At 32.9% G+C, this 17,505-nt stretch overlaps 1 protein-coding gene across 1 annotated transcript in view; it reads left to right on the forward strand.

Moving 5' to 3' along the window:
- LOC129218159 (pikachurin-like) overlaps positions 1 to 17,104 on the forward strand; it is a 587,112-nt gene extending 570,008 nt beyond the window's left edge. Inside the window, exons 11-14 of the mRNA XM_054852374.1 lie at positions 1,467 to 1,545; positions 11,633 to 11,863; positions 13,524 to 13,627; positions 13,758 to 17,104. Of these exons, the coding sequence (XP_054708349.1) occupies positions 1,467 to 1,545; positions 11,633 to 11,863; positions 13,524 to 13,627; positions 13,758 to 13,906 (563 nt within the window). The 3' untranslated portion in view covers positions 13,907 to 17,104. The remainder of the gene's footprint in view (positions 1 to 1,466; positions 1,546 to 11,632; positions 11,864 to 13,523; positions 13,628 to 13,757) is intronic.
- The last annotated feature ends 401 nt before the right edge of the window (positions 17,105 to 17,505 follow it).

Genomic DNA, 17,505 nt, shown 5'->3' on the forward strand with positions numbered 1-17,505 from the left:
TTTTGCTGCTGAAATGTTTCAAAATAAAAAGTTTTCCTGTGTTATCAATGTGTGAAAGATTTTAGGGGTAATAAAACCAAATGGTGAAAAAATATTCATAAGCTATGTTGAAGAAAAGGAAAAAATGTCCAGGAAAAAGGATTTCAAAGAAAAAACGGGAATTGGAAAAACACTCTGAAGAAGCAATCTGAATTAATTTATCCATGCAGTTTACTATTAAAAATGGGATATTTTCTCTAAGCATTGTGTAAACATTAATGTTCAGAAGTTTGTGGTGCACTACAGGAGGAAGTTTATATTTTTTCTATTATCAGGAACAGTTTTTAGCATCCAGTTTTATATGGAACAATTAAACATTTCATAACCATATTATTGTAACAAAAATCATATATCTTTAATTTGTTCTTTTATTTCTGAAGCATACAATTAATACTGTAGAACTCGGAAAAGATAAATGCAGTGGAAGACCATTATAACGCACACCTTGGGACCAGAGCTTTTGCATTAAACAGTTTTTTGCATTATATAAATCATTTCACAAATTTTGAAACACATATTCAGAATATATCTATTAGCACTTTAGAATGAGTTTTATCTGCAATGAGTATTAAAGCACTTATATTACAATTAGTCATTCACAAATGAATATGTTTCACAATAAAAAGAAAGTGAATTATCCTGCACATCTACTAGCTTCATAATTTGCATAACAGCTGCATTTTTCAAAAGCCATTTGGTATTTTCTGTTTACTGTAAGTACTAATTTTCATTTAAAAGCTTTAAATTAAGATGGAAAGATGAAAACCTGTTTCAAAATTAGACCAGCAATTTTTATGTTTGCAAAGCAAAACAGGTTTTTTAAAATTTCAAAATCTATTGTTTACATCTGAAACGTTGTTCGGGTTTATAGAGAATTGCATCATATAGGTCAGCATTATAAAGATATTCTACTGTTGTTCTTTAGTGTTGAAACATGTTACACACATCAGCAGATAAAGGGACCTATGCATCTTTGCTAGTTGAAGCTGAAATTGTAAATGCAATGCATTTTATATTTAGAGCAAAACATTCTAAAACTATTGTCAGTTTTCCTTAGCCGAAACTTCGAGCAAATTTGCACATGTGTCAGGTCTGCTCTGATGATATCAAAATAGGTGTGGAAGCCCGGAAGAACAAGGATACAAAATAACCTGTTCAGCAGTATCATGAAGAAGTATCACCCCGTTTTAAAATGGAATTGATCCCGAGTGCTAGATTTGACTTTCGAGAACGGACATTATGGAATCAATTTTTTTTAAATAATAATTCTATTTAAGCTTATTTAAATATAAAAAGACTCTTATGTATGGATATGTGTGTGTTTTCAACAGTTGACTATTTATTATTTGTGAGGTAATTGTAAACTATCTATTTATTTTTATAATTGAAAGATTGCATTCATGCTGATGATGTTTTTTTTTTTATAGAAGTTACAGAAATGATAGCAGAACCTATGTTCACTGGTGCAAGTTACTTGCACTATATGGATGAAAGTATAGTAAAACGGTTTGTGCTCTTTTTCTTAGCAGAATTTAATATTGATCTTTGAATATATAGCTGTTTCATTTTACTGTTTATATTTATGTGCAGGGTTTAATTTCTACCAAAAGAAGGGCAGAAGCCCTATAGTCACCACAACTTATTTTCACCTGTAAATAGCCTGAACTATGTCTAAAATGTTAACATTTTTGCATAAAATTGAAAAGTGCAGGAGCCTAAATCCCCTGTGCTCCTATGCAAATTAAGCCCTGTTTGTGTATACTTAAAAGCATTGTGTACTTTTAAATACAGTCAACTCTCGATAACTCGAAGTCCCAAGGGACCGGCCAGTCTCAAGAATTTGGGACCCGCAGATATGACGGGGGCCCACAGATAGAGATAAAGGAATATTCGAGTTATTGGGACACGAATGTATATCTCATCAAAAACAACCCTGTTGTAAAGATTTCCTTACAAGAAAACCTTTATCTCTTCCGCACAAAAAATAAGGTCTTCATTCTAAACCCAAAAACCCTCAGCCTTGAAAAGCTATGATATCTAGTTTCCCCGCCTGGTCAGATAATTTTGACGGTGAAGTTTTTGCAATTTATATGTCCCTTAGGGCTGTCATTGAGATCTCTTCCCAAAAAATTGTTATTTTTGTTGACTCCCAAGCTGCAATACAGTCAATCACAGACTATAACCTTTTTCCAACAGAGACTGAGTTTGATTGTAAACTCATTATTAGTTCACTTCTTGAGACCAATAAAGACGTTGTGCTCCAATGGATACCAAGCCACTGCGGCAACCATGGCAACGAGCAAGCTGACTTGTTGGCTAAAGAGAGGCTTCAACATTAAATCCACCTTGCCTCCCAATCCCTCTTCGCAGTGGCGCAGCCAGAAAATTTTTCTGGGAGGGGTTTTCAAAATCAAAAATTGTTGCTTTCCCATTCATTTACAATGCGTAATCAAGGGCGCCCATATTGAAGGGTAGGGGGGCTCAAGCCCCCCCCTTAGAAATGAGAACTTCCTTGCTTTTAGTGCTTTTTTCTTTGCAAAAATGTATAAAAATTTCTTTTCCAGCCATTAATGAATAATATGAGCCAATAATGGATAAGTTATTAAAAAACTGTCAAATTTTAACATCTTTAATCTGTACTAAAATCGGTTTCCATGGGGAAAATATGCTGCTAAACCATGGGGAAAATTTTTGAGCCCCCCTTAAAATTTTGCATATGGGTGCCCTTGTGCGTAATTATTCAATATCAAAGAATTTCTACAGATTAGTAATTATTCATTCTAAGTAACTTCTTAAAAACAATTAATAATTCGTATTGATGTCAATATAAAACGAAGAAAGTGGGAAAAGCACAGAATATTTATTATTAGTTTTACTTTAATCTTATATTCATTTTTTGCGTGCTTTTCGCGAGATCACTTAAAAGCTCCTCCTAAAATACATTCATGTATTTTTGAATGTCAAATGCTAGCTAATAACGGTTTCGATCTTTCGATGAGAATTGGTTAAGAGCATCAGAAAATCGGGTGCGGTAGGCTTCCTCTCACTAGATGTCCCTAAAAAGGAATTGTGCAGAGATGGAAGTGCTGAGGGACCATGATACTCTGTAGAGCTTTATTGACACCATTTTAGCTATCTTATACCAGGGGGGACGTGGGGTGCTTATCATGAAATACAACTTTTATATTTAAGAATTGAAAAGTAATTTCTGACTGCTTCCCGATTATTAAAAACAGTAAAATATTTTGTTGAAACCTATTCCGCTTGGAAAAGCTCAAATACTCTGCTTTTTCCCTTGATCTTAAAGGAGGAAATGAATGTGCTTGTGTTCTGGGAGGGGTTTTAACCCCAAAACCCCTCCCGTGGCTGCGCCACTGCCTCTTCGAAACGCCAAACGACATCTTGGGAGCCATATTAGGCTCAAAAGAACTCCATCTCTCCGTAGCATTGCCAGCGGAAAATCTTGGGCGTGTCTTCTTGGAAGATCAAACAAGACTGCAACTTTCCCTTCTCCCTAGAGTTGAAGGGGTTACATCTTTTGGTCTCATGACTGGTCAGGACTACTTACAAGCCCATCTTTTTAAAATCTAACTAGCCAGTTCCCTGCTGTGCCCACTATGTGAAGGGACTAAGCAAATGACAGGGGAGCATCTTTTTGATTGCCCCGGTCTTCTCGACATGCTGAAGGATGTCCTCTTCAGGGAGCTTCCTCGCTCTGCTACTGCATCTTTGTTGTATTGGACTGCAAGGCACCTTATGTCCGAGAGGACATTGGTGGGCGTAAATTAAAAAAAAAAGTTTCCCCGCCAAGTATCTGACAAACTATCATTCTCCTTGTCCTCTTTCATCACATCTACTTCCATTAGAACCTACTCCCAACTTCAACTTCTCAGAAGGATGAATAGATCCTTTAAATTGTCCATCTTGTTTAGCGGGAAGCTTTTCAAAGTGAAGTGGTTGCTTGGTGAGCAAAAAGCTTCCCGCCAAACAAAATGAATAATTTAAAGGATCTATCCATCTTTCTGAGGAATTAAAGTGAGAGTAGGTTGACATGTGTATTAGGGTGGGCCGAAATAAGCCGAAATTTTTTTTTTTTCAAAATCAATTTTTGGATAGTGCGCAAAAGTTGCGTGGTGAGCTAGTTAGCACTCACAAAAAATTTCTTGGATATTAAAAAATATCTAGCGGGCGCTATTTGACACTGAAAACCAAAAAAAAGAGAAAAATAAATTTTTGTCGAAATTTTTTTTAAAAACTAAATTCTAAATATTTTGCTGGAATGCACCAAAAATGTTATATAATGAGCCAGTTCGAGCCCATAAAATGTTTTATTGATTTTAATGAGCATTTAACCGCTCCTTTTCGACATCAAAAATTGGAAAAAAATGAAAAAATATTGAGTTTCTTTAAAAACTAATGTGAAAATTATTTTTCAAAATTAAATCATAGACAAATTAATTAAATAGCACTATTAATCATAGTAATTATTATCACGCAATAGTATCACACATTTTCAGACATATGTTCCACTGTAAAGGTCTTTTGAGATACAGTCGACTCTCGATATCTCGACTTCGCTGAACTCGAATTTCCGCTTATGTCGAAGTTTTTGGATGGTCCCAAACTTCTGCTAATGTTCTTAATGGGGTTTTTTTCGTTAACTCGAAGTTCACTCCGCTTATCTCGAAGTTTGAGACAGACATCTCTTAATATTTATTGTCCTGATTATCAGTAGCGAAACCAACTTGACCGTAAAATGACGGAGAAAATTCTGCTATTTTCACCACCTGCTCCCTTTTGTTAGGGCTTTGAAGACGGGGGCGTAATTGACAGGTCGCCACCTCTTTTGACGAGAGAAAGAGCTAAAATGCACTCGTTCACGCGTTGCTTGTTCACGCTTCGATAAGTTCTTTTCAGTGGCTCTGTTAGAACGAGTACAAAAGGGAGATAGACCAGACGTTGATAAGGGATTAGCAAGAAAGAGAGCACGTGTAATACCCCCTGGGTGAGGGCTAAACCAGTTAGTGACCCACCAATTGAACTTGGAACTGCTCACTTGAAGCTTCGCTGATCTCAGCTTTTTAGCACTCATAGCATTTAGTAAATGATTGCATGCTCAGCGTTTTGAAAAATGAGTAAGAGAAAGCTAAAAATTTTAACTATTGAAGAAAAGGTCGATTTAATTAAAGATGTAGAGAATAATCCTACCGTTAAGAAAAAGGACTTGGCCCTGAAATATGGCATACCGCCGAATACATTATCGACAATAATGTCGAACAAAGAAAAAATATTAGAACATTACGAAACAAAGGGCGGTTCTGCAAATCTTAATCGTAAAAAAATCAAGGAGTGCACATACACCGACATTGAAACGGCACTCTTGAAATGGTTTAAGAATTATGAGCATAAGCGGACTGAAATCCCTGTGAGTGGAATTCTCCTTCGTGAAAAAGCACTTGATTTTGGCAAACTCCTTGGACACATGGACTTTGTAGCAAGCAGTGGATGGCTCGAGAGGTTTAAAGCTCGTCATAATATAGTTTTTCGGAATTTACATGGAGAAGCTAAAGACGTCCTGGAAAGTCTTTGTGAAAAATGGAGAATAAGACTTCCCACCCTACTGTTTGGTTACAAAGCATCAGACGTCTTTAATATTGATGAAACCGGATTATTCTACAAATGTGTTCCCCAAAAAACTTTAATGTTCAAAGGAGAGTCCTGTGCTGGAGGAAAAATGAGCAAAGATCGCTTAACTGTTCTTGTTGGTGCCAATGCTGATGGATCAGAAAAATTACCCCTCTTAGTTATTGGTAAATCGAAAAACCCACGTTGCTTTAAAAACGTCAAATCTTTGCCGGTAAATTACAAAAGCAATAAGAAATCCTGGATGACCAGCGAGCTGTTTGAAGAATACGTGAGAAAACTTGATTTGAGTTTTCATAAAAAATCTCGAGAAGTTTTGCTGTTTGTGGACAATTGTCCAGCACATCCAAAGTTAAAAAATTTAAAGTCAATTAAGCTTGAATTCTTCCCACCAAATACAACGGCAAAACTTCAGCCAGCTGATCAGGGAGTAATTCGTAATTTAAAAGTGCATTATAGGAAACGAGTAATTAGAAAGCTCATCAACGATATTGAAAATAATAAAGAGCATACAAGTTCCATATCGGTATTAGATGCTCTTCGAATGGTTTTTAGTGCCTGGCAAAATGATGTTTCCCAAGACACAATTGCTCATTGTTTTCAGAAATGCGGATTCTTTCCTTCAAGTGCTCCCAATATTGTTGATGAGGTTAACGAATGTTTGGACAACGAGTTCAGAGATGTGTTTCAAGAACAATCATTGGAACTTTCTGACTTCGTAAACGTTGACTCCGAGCTCATTACCTGCGGTGAACTTTGCGATGAAGATATTATTGCAGAAGTAACAGCTAAAGAAGATGGTACGGACAATGAAGAGAAAATTGAAATTTCTGAACATAATGATTTGCCAACAAATGCAGATGTTAGTAATGCACTATCGATTATTCATCGTTCTATTGAAAGTCGGGAAAATGTTCCACAGGATATATTCAATGCCATGAGTAAAATTAATGATTTCATACATAGCAGAAATATTAATTCAAAAAAACAAGCAAGTATAAAGCAATATTTATTAAATGTGATGTAAGAAATACATTTTTTTATTAGTAATATTATTTTTGCTTATGTTCTTCAAGTTCTACACACTTTTGTATTTTTTTTTGGGGGGGGGGAACTAATACAAGTTTTCTCTCCTATCTGAGCATTTATGTGTGGTTTTGTTTAATTACTTTTACAATTGTTTCAAAAGGGAAATAATAGTTAGTTTTCGGTATCTCGAACTTCGGCTATGTCGAATCTTTTTCTTGGTCCCTCGTACTTCGAGATATCGAGAGTCGACTGTATGTCTCAAGTAAATGAATTACTCCACCTTTCCATCCCGTATTTACATTTGTTCCATCGCATCCAATAACCGATAAGTTAAGCAAGTTCATATTATACTTTTTTGCAAAGCCTATAATACCTTGCGAAATTTCTTTTGCACTTTCACCGATGTACTTGCTACCTGTTCTTTTATCAGTGCTACATGTGCTTTAGATGCTAATTTTTGATGGCCAGATGTCCTTTGAAGGGTGTCATCTTTGCGGCCGTCAAAATACAAACTCTTTATAGCTGTCCCTTTAACTGCTCTTAAATCCCTTTCTCTTAGCTCGCTCCTTTTTTTTATCGACTTCCCTCCTTACTTTGTTTTTATCAACTATATATTTTTGTTTTGTTTAGGAGAAACTAAGTCGAAATCATCAAGAACTGCTGTAGCAATTTTAGCCACTGCTCTATTTGAAAGGCCAGTTAGATCTGCTGCTAAAGCTGTATGAGGCATGCTTCAGGTTCATTCAATGTAATATGACTTTCCTTAACCCTCAATCCACTTGTGCTGGGTACTGATATGTCTTTCTCATCCAAAGCAACACTTGTTTTAATTTTCTTTCATCTTTTTTCTCTTTTTCGTAGTTTCTGTTTTGTTACCTTATCCATTTTTCCAATAGCCATTTTTCTTACTTTCCTTTGATCAATTATAAATTGTTTTCCTCTATCAGGGACTTTTGCTTTTTTCTGCAATTGCACGAATATAAATCTGCGCATTTGCAGGCACAAATGTTAAATAAAGTCGTAGCCTCTGCTTTAAATTTGCCTAGTTTTAATTGTAAAAGTTGCGTCTTTATATTTTTAGCATTTTTTGTTGCGCTATTATATTTAGAATAATATGATAAAATCATGACAATCACTCTCCTTATCGAAGCAACGGGAAGGGAAGCACGCTTTCAAATATCAATAACTTTTTTTGCAACTACAGCGGCCTTACTTTCAGAAGATGGTTTGCTTACTTCCTTCTCCCTTTATTTGCATTCTAGTGATTTGATAACATCTGATAATGTCTTCAAATGTTGGAAGAAATAAAGCATCGGGAGGAGACAAATCTTTTTCAGGTCCAAATAGAAGACTACTTGTGCTTGCTCACGTTACTTTCTTTTTCGCGCGTTTCTCCATAACAGTCGTGTTGTATACCAAAACAAAGATAATAATGCAATGACATTTGAAATTTCTCTTTAACACGTTCTGCAGTGAATAATCGAATGCTCAGAATTTCATTCTGATTGAAGCGCAGAGAGCAGCCGTCTGGGAAACTTTTCTTTCCCCAAAGATGGACATTGGACACGAGAGGACCCCTTTAATTGCTTAACTCCCAGCTGTGAAGGTGTAGAATTACAACATCGTAAAGTCAAGAGAAAGAATTGGCTTGGGAAAAAGAAGAATATTTGCATTCAATTCATTGGTCAGTTTAAAGGACTTCAGAGGATTCACATTTTTTTAATACTCAAGGGCTTTATTTGTCAAACATATGTAAAATAGTTATAAAATAATCATAGGAATAATAGAAGCAGTTGAGCGCCGTTTATTATTCAGGAGAAACAATTGGAACCGAAGACCAAAAAATTAGCATCTTATGTAACTATTTTTCATTTGAGTGTGTGCATTTTTTAAAATTGGCGTACAAATGTCGCATAAAATTGATTGATTTTTCACTATTTTTTCTAAGTAACATATTGCGTAACATTTCAGTATTTACTTATTTCGAAACTAATTTTTTTTTTTTTTTTTTTCATTTTTCCCATATTTCATTCTTAAAGGAGGCGCCAAATATTCTACGAAATGTATAAAAGTCTTTGAGGATTTCAGCTAATTCACTGACAGATACTCCTAATGTTTGCTGAAACTAGCTTCAAGCTTTTACTTTTGCCCCCCCCCCCCCTTTTTTTTGGAAAAAAAAAGTGCATTTTTGCCCTTTCTTTTAGTTTTTCAAGGTCAAATAGCGCCGGCTAAATATTAAACAAATTTAGCGAAATTTTTTATGGGTAATAACGGATCCATATAGCAACTTTTCCGCACTATCCAAAAACAGATTTCCAAAAAAAGTTTCTTTGGCCCACCCTAATGTGTATATTAAAACACAGTGTCAGCCCTCGATATGACACTTGGCTATGTTCATTAGAATGAAACCTGATAACCTAATGACTATGTATCAATGGAGAATTCAAACTCTTACTAAATCAAATAGTATTACTTTTCTTCATTAAAAATATGGGAAATTAATGCAAATTTAATGTTTTTAATGTTTTACATACCTCAGGATTAGACACATGGGAGCACCAGAAACAAAAAAAAGGGCGGGGGGGGGGGAGCACCATGGGCTAAAATAGCAAGAAAAAATTTAGAACTTAAAAACACAACTCCAATATTATACTTTATAACTCTTTTTGCTTTACATAATTTTCCTCTTCAAGCAGAATATTTTATTAAAGAAACCACCAACTTACTCAAACTTGAGTATATTTCAACTAAAGATAAATCATTTTACAGTACTCATGCACCCCCCTCCCCACCCAGAAAATAATATTAAATCATTTATTTATTTTTGAAAAACTGATTACATTTTAAATTTGAAAAACACAAAATACTGCAAAAAAAACTCAGTCGTTTAAAATTTAGTACATTCAGTACCAGGGGCGGATCCATGGCCCCCATGGCCCCTCCCAAAGCCTTGTGATTGTAGGATTTTTTTTAAAGGAAAAAAACGAAAATATTATGAAAAAATAACAAAAATTTAACCCGTTTTTTACATTAAAAGAAATTTCGGCATTAATCGGGAGAGAAATTATATCACTCTCCTCGAAAAAGAACTATTATTCCCAAAATTTTGCTCCTTTGTTTACATCATATCTTGATTCCAACTTTAGACACTTGGACGTTCTCTAAATGCTGTTGTCCTCACTGTCACCTATTGCTCACGAGACCAAAGAGAGCCTAAATTTGCGTATTTATGGCTTTAATTTTGGAATTTTTCCGAGGGAGAGCTCACGAATCCTCCATCGCTTTCTTTAATACATGCAAAAATAGCTTAAAATTAGATTTTTAGAGCCTCTAAGGAAAAATATTTCTAGGAAGGAGGAATTCCAAACACACACCCTCACTCTCCCTTTAGAATCATTCATTTTAGTAGAGTTTCTCAAGAGTTTATTCAAAAATTTTGGATGACCCCTCCCAAAATGATCGGCTAGATCCGCCACTGTTCAGTACAGTTACAGTTATGTTTGGTGCTACCAAGTGTAGTTGCATTCGTTAATACGAGAAATGAAAAATGAAAATACTTGTATCACCCTAAATCCGTGAAAGATTAATGAAAGAAAATTAAATAACATCATGCTAAAGAGAGAACACATCACAACACTAAATGTTAATCCAACTGTCTACTAACTTCATATGAAATTAAAATGCAATGTTTTAAGCATAATATTAGTCTGACCTCAGTATAAGGTCACCTACATAAAAGGTCACATTATTCAAGTTACCAGAAGTTTTGAGTAATCAAAATTTCTTTTAGCATGGTACTTTTCGTTATTCAAAAATTGTCGCAAAATGTTCCAATATTGCTTATTACATAATGATGATTTTTCCCTATATTTACCTAAGTTTCTCAAAAATAAATCAAAAAAGAAAAAAATCTATAAAGTAAAAGCTCAAGTAATGTGTTTTGGCTTGAAACATGCAAAATATTGATTTGAGTGGTTTATCCCCCCCCCCCGCCTTCCCTCCATTTTGTAATGCCTTTGAGGCACTTTGAAATGATGTTATCTATTGAATAGTGTATGAATCCCTTGAATTCTGCTTAAAAAGCTACTTCTCTCGCACTTTTTTTTTTTTTGCAACTTATTCATTCTGCATCATTGTGATGTGCCTATTAAGAACAAGTGAAGGTGAAACATGTCCTTGTTTCCCCCCTCCCCAGAGACCCTAAGTTATTTCAACTGAATCAAATATGATATGCAAAAGATCTAAGACAATGGTACAGTGCAAACAAATGCTACAATACTAGTGCTCCATTAAGACATATCAAGGCAGAAAAGTCTTCTTTACTTCTGTGTCTCTGAAAATTGCCATGTAATTTAAATCAGTATGCATGAAATATCTTATATGTGAGCATATAATAGGAGCGAATTCTCTAATTTTCAGAGCCGCATTTTGTTGCAAAAAATATAATTCAGCTGTAAATTATTTATGTATTGTTTGAAAAAAAACACCTGTGAGTACTGAAGCTCTGCTGTACAACTTTTTTTGATGGAGTTCAAGCAATAATTTTTTTTTAATGCTGATAAATTTCATTTAGGAATTGTTTATAAAATAATATTTATTTTTCTTTTGTTATTAGCGTTTTTGCTGTAAATAAAGAACTTTTTTTTGTAAAATTTGAATATGAATATATTTTGTGAAAGTGACAAGTGCCAAGAGTTGAAATTTCAGGCAGTTGAAACGTTTAAATAGCATTGCTTAAAGATAAATAACATCAAATAGCTTTTATTGCAAAACAAATACAAAATATGCTATATTATTGTTTTGATTTCCTGCTTATGTTAAAATATTTTTGCAAATTTCATAATCAAATAAATAGTATGTCTCAAAAAATATTTTCAGTTTATGTAACTATAATAAAAAAAAAAATTTCATTATATTTCAGAATTCGTGGAAACAAAATTGATATCAGGTTCAAATTCAGATCCTTTGGACCCAGTGGATTATTACTATGGTCTGGTAAAAAGGAAATGAGTACATCATCTGATTATCTTGCACTCGGGCTACATGATGGTTATTTAACATTTCAATACAACTTGGGATCTGGTGAAGTATTGATTGTTTATAACTCCACAAAATTAGATGATGGAAAATGGCATACAGTGAGAGCAATACGGTATGATTAACTACATTAATTGCAATGTATATATTTCAGGGGTCTGGCCAGAGGTAATTTGGGTCTGTTAATGGACCTTTCACAAAAATCCAATCAATCAAAATAGACCTTTCACAAAATATCGATCAACCAAAACGGACCCTTCACAAAATTCTGATATTGCAAGAGCAAATCAAAATAACGCATATATATTTCCGTATGTAAAAAGGATAATGTTTGGAACCTTTTTTTAAAGTTAAATTAGAGGAAGGTATCAACTTATACAAAATCTGCTAATTTTGCAAAAGAAAAAAAAATCGGCTCTCTTGCGATGCTCCTGCAAGCGATAAATAATTACTACCGCCAAATAAATATAATGCTTGTTATTGATTTCTTTGAAAGAAATTAACTGCTGAAAGCCGGTTTGGTTTATAATTTTGCTTGTTTGTTTTATGCAGTGGTGTTGTTGTAAATTTCTCTGAATGAAAAAGCGTAAACCTTCTCTGAATAGGCGTCGTAAGCACTTTTCTCCCCTCTCATGATTTAATAAACAATAATATACAGCAAAGTAAACTTAGAACTGCAAAGGGTAAGGGGGAAATGTGGTCGCTTCAGATAGGATTACCAACTTCAAACTTATTGCCACTTAACGTCTGGCAGTGCGATGTTTAACTGCTATTTTGGGAGAAAGTTATACGAGTTTGATTTTTCGATGCTAAAAATGATAATTAACTTTTAATAAATTCTTTTATTTACCGGGGTTTTTTCTTTAGATGCCTACATTTTGAAAAACTCAATCTTTTTACATCCGATATGAGAATCATATTTTATTCTTTTTTCAAGCTAACTTTGCTTTATTAGGATGCAAATAAATGAAAAGTCTCTTTATTTTTGTAACAATACTTATTTCAAGTTTTTAAAGTGGAATTCCATTTTCTTTTATTATTCACAAATTAAAATGCTGAATCAATGATTTATTTTTTAACATTGGACTCTAAAATGCAATTCTAAAGTAATTTTATCAAAAATATTTATTTTACAAGCCATTTTTATACTTTTGATGCCTTCACTTTCAGGATTGCCATCTCTTTGCATTTGCTATGGGAATCTGATTTTTCGAATTTTCGATGTTTAGTGCGCTTTAAGAAGTAAACAAATAAAATATTTTTTATTTTTTGTAAAAATCATGGAGTTAATAAGTTTTAAACGAAATTCTGTGCTCTTTAACAGTGTCGTGGGTCAAAAAGTTAAATGCTGAACACACCTGCCGAAATTTCTTTGTTACAATTATTTTAAATACTATACATATAACACTTCTAAAAAAAATTTAACATAGTGTAGAATGGTAAATAAATATTGATACTTGAGGGGTGCCCATTTCCCAGAGAGAGATGCCGCCTCCCGCCCCCCCCCCCCCCAGAATACTCGAAAAACACTCAAGAATGATATTCTCAACAGAAAAGAGGGAAAACACTCAACTTTAAATGTCAATGATGCAGTTTGTGCTGCCTCAAAATTCTAAAAATTTTTTCGTTTTTACAAAAACATTTTTTTGGCAGAATTATTTGATTTTTCACAAAATTATTTAACTTTTCACAGAAAACGGACCCTGTGAAAAATCCTGGACAGACCCCTGTATTTATACAATGAAAGTTTCTCATTTTCTACTTTGATATCATAGGGTGGAACAAGAAGGATCTCTTGTTGTTGATGGTGGAATGAGAGCAACAGGTGCATCACCTGGATCACTTAACCAATTAAATGTTAACAATGGATTATATTTAGGTAACAATAAATAATTTTCTTCTTAAACCAGACTTATTATAGAGCTGTGCATATTTGACTTTTTGTACAGTAAAAATTTATTCTTTTTAATTAACTTCCTTTGCAATAATTCCTCTTTTTTTCCCTTTAGGTGGAATGGATAGTATGGTCAGTTTAAGTATGAATAAATATCACTCAGGACTTGTTGGTTGCCTTGCAAATGTGACTCTATCAACAGACTATCACATTCGTCTCATTACACATGCAACCACTGGGATCAACATACAGCCTTGTCTCTAGAATATAAATAAAAATTAAGCAGAGTAAAAGAGTGTGACTCATCTCCTGCTAGATTCAACACATGTACAGATGATAAATGTAGGATAAACTTCCTATGGATAGTAGGTCCACACGTGTAGCTAAAACTGCCTGCAGTAATGAGAAACAAAAGGGAATCTTTTGCAACATTCACTGCAGTCACAAACCATTATGGCAGAATTCTGTAGTTTGTGTTCACAGATTCATGTGCCACAAGGAAGATTTTATACAGCTTTTCCTTGATCGTGACCCCATGTGTTGTGCTAGTGCCTTCAGTAAGCAGCAAGATATCAGTTTTCTGCACCAGTCATTCTACCACTCATACTTCTTAGTACATGTCCCTATATATAATAAACATGAAGGATTAGCTCTATTTTTATTTGCATTTCCCAATAAGTTAAGCGAGGATAAAGTTTTACAAGTGAAAGATATTTTTAGAAAGGTCTTAAATATCTACCTTATAACTTAGAAGAGAGAATGACAGCTTCCTATTTATTAGGAGCTATGTTTATATTGTATTAAAACAGGCCCAATGTGACCAAGTTGTGACCAGAATTGTTGGGAACATCAGTTCGAATTTGTTCATCAGCAAACGTAGTTCATATTTACTAGAAAAATATGTCTGAATGTTTCAAAAAACAAAAATCATCTTTTTTCACTGAACTTGACATATTCATGAACTGTTCTGATGCAGTGTTCTTTTGTAACAATGTGTATCCTTGTTCATTAATGTTAGTTAGTATTTATACTATGAGATGGGCCCAATATCCTATAAGGTGCACTTCACTTAGATGTTCTGAACTAGATCAAAAGCAATGACTAAAACTAATTTGAACCTTTATTTAAGAATATAATAAAAGTGGGCTTCACCAATTCATTTTTATGAAAATAAGTACAGTTATGCATTTTATGTGGAATATAATTTTTAAAGTCTTAATTTCTGAAGAAAAATTTCAGTTATCAGAAAAATTTCTGCAACTGTTTCCAAGTGGAAAAGAAAATAAAAAGAAGAGACCAAAAATAACATTTGATATTTGTACATAAACTATATGTGTATGTGATGCGTAAATGTAACAAACACATGTTGGAAAATCTATCCAAGGACAGTGTTTAAACTTCTTTAGAAGTAAACTATTGATCGAATTTGTTATGTGATATTAGTTTTAAATGTATTTAGCACTGCAAAGAGTTTTTCCAGTTTTGTTTGACATTATCATGATGCTGAAACGATGCAGTTTACTAGATTAGGAATAAGCTTCAAATGTGTCTTAGCTTTTTAAATAATCTTCTAGGTATTGAAAACCACAATTGCTTCTATATGATTCTTCTTTAGTGACAAAAAAGCTTTTTATAAATTGAAATATAAGAATATAGTTTGTTCTAAGTACATATATTGATAGTTGCTTTTTGGTGCTACTTTACAACGCCAACTTTAGTACCTATATATACATATACATTACTGAAGCATTTTGAGCACTTTTCTGTTGTATTTACTAATGCATTTATTTATATTTTTTCCTTGCAGATAATCTCTCTCTATATATATGGTTATTTTTAAAGAGATGTGATTACTAAAATATATATTGAAAACATTCATTTAACAGCTCAGGTTTGTCAATGCTTAACTTAGTCAAATTCATCTTGGGTAAAAGCTAAACATGTTTTAGATTTTCAGTATTTTTTTTTTCCTTTATTTAAAATTCTAATAAACATTTTCATACCACTACAACATTTTAGTGCATGTGAGACACTTTTTTTTAAATATTATTTTTAAAGTATGTAGAAATTTTATGCAATCAAATAAAAGAAAACATATCATAAAATATTTGAAATATTAATTGCAACAACTTTTTATAAATATATTGCTTACCCAAAAGGCTTACCTACCTGCCTAACATAACATCAATTAATGCAAGTGTGATCTAGTCAATAATGCTGTTTATTTTGAGCCAATATTGTGTAATATTTCATTTGTTCTGAAATCTAATTAAAATGCATTAAATTCTAATCTTATTTTATGAATGGGTAAACAACTCACCAAGCACTTTGTAATGATACATCAAACTTGGATTCATACATTTAGAACTAAAAATTAAATTTATTTCCTTTAACTAAAATATTTTAGTAATTTAATTTGTCTGGAGCATTTAAGAAGACAATAATGCCAAAGGTCTTTCAAAGAGTAAATTCACTTTTGAAACACAATATATATAATGGTAAAAATGCTTACTTACTTAGTTTGTTTTACTTATGTGATCAACAAATAACATTTCCTACATATAGTTAAGAATCTCAATTATTTTCAAAAAATGTTGCTATGTATACATGTGCATATATGCATGTATCCATACATATATATACATACAGGGTTCGGCAAATCCTGGTCACCTGTGAAACTAAAATAATACCTTCGCAACTAGTACTTTCAGAAAAAGGATCTTTCAAACATCATTGCACAGAAATCTCCTATAAACTCTGAGAATTAATTTCTCTGGCTCCTAAACATTTTTCCTAGTTCCTAAAATATTTACAATTTTTGTTGGTTTCTGTATATATGTTTATCTACATAAGGATATCTCAACTCGCACGGAAAAAAGCTTGAAAAATGCACAGAGCAATGAAGAATTAAAACTGATTGAAAGTGCGAAATCAACTGGTACTCATTGTACATCTAAAGGAGAGGGGGAGTTGAAAACATTTGGGGTACAAAAAAGTTTTATATCAAGCATTTCTGTCTATATACATATGTATGCATACATATTATAAATGAGATTTTTAACCTATATTCTCAATGATATCTTGTAGAAAAATTTAATCACATCACTAAACGTTCTACTCTAGTATAGATGGGTATATATAAATCTATTATAAAGCATAGAAAAAATATAATGAAATATAGAAAAATATAAATGAATTATTTGTATTGAATATGTGTCAATATTATGCAAATGTTATTTTATGATGTATAATGTTACTGAACCAGAATTGCTTTCATTTCCTTAAATTTTATACATATTGCCAGTACTATGCATTGAACTGTCAGTATCAACTCGGATTATATTTTGCCAAACAGCACACAATCGTGTATGATGTATTCTATTGTATGCCTTTTAAATTGAATTATGTAATATTTGTGGGAAAATGTTTAAAATTTCATAATATATAGCACTATCATTTTTATCCAGTTTCTTTTCTGATGATTTTACTGTGAGCATGGCACAATTGAGTCCAAAGTAAATATGCCATTTTATCAATTGAATAAATTTAGTGAAATAATGAAACATTAAAGTATCTTACAAAAATAATGAAAAATACAGCTCAAATTGAGCATATTTATTTTAAATAGCTCTAAAATAACAAATTCGAAACCCAAGTGCCATTTCATTTTATTTATGTGATTATATGCTGCAAATGCACAATGCATTTATGTGAAGTGACAGGATGAATGAACTGTTCCACTGCAGAATCTTAAGAACTTCTAAAAATGCTAAATTACATTTGACAGCATGTGGTGTGTGAAAACTATTAAATGAACTTAAACCACAAACACAATGTATGTTTTAATTGATTTATATACCAAA

The sequence above is a fragment of the Uloborus diversus genome, chromosome 3 (genome assembly GCF_026930045.1).
Source record: "Uloborus diversus isolate 005 chromosome 3, Udiv.v.3.1, whole genome shotgun sequence".
Classification (NCBI taxonomy): Eukaryota; Metazoa; Arthropoda; class Arachnida; order Araneae; family Uloboridae; genus Uloborus; species Uloborus diversus.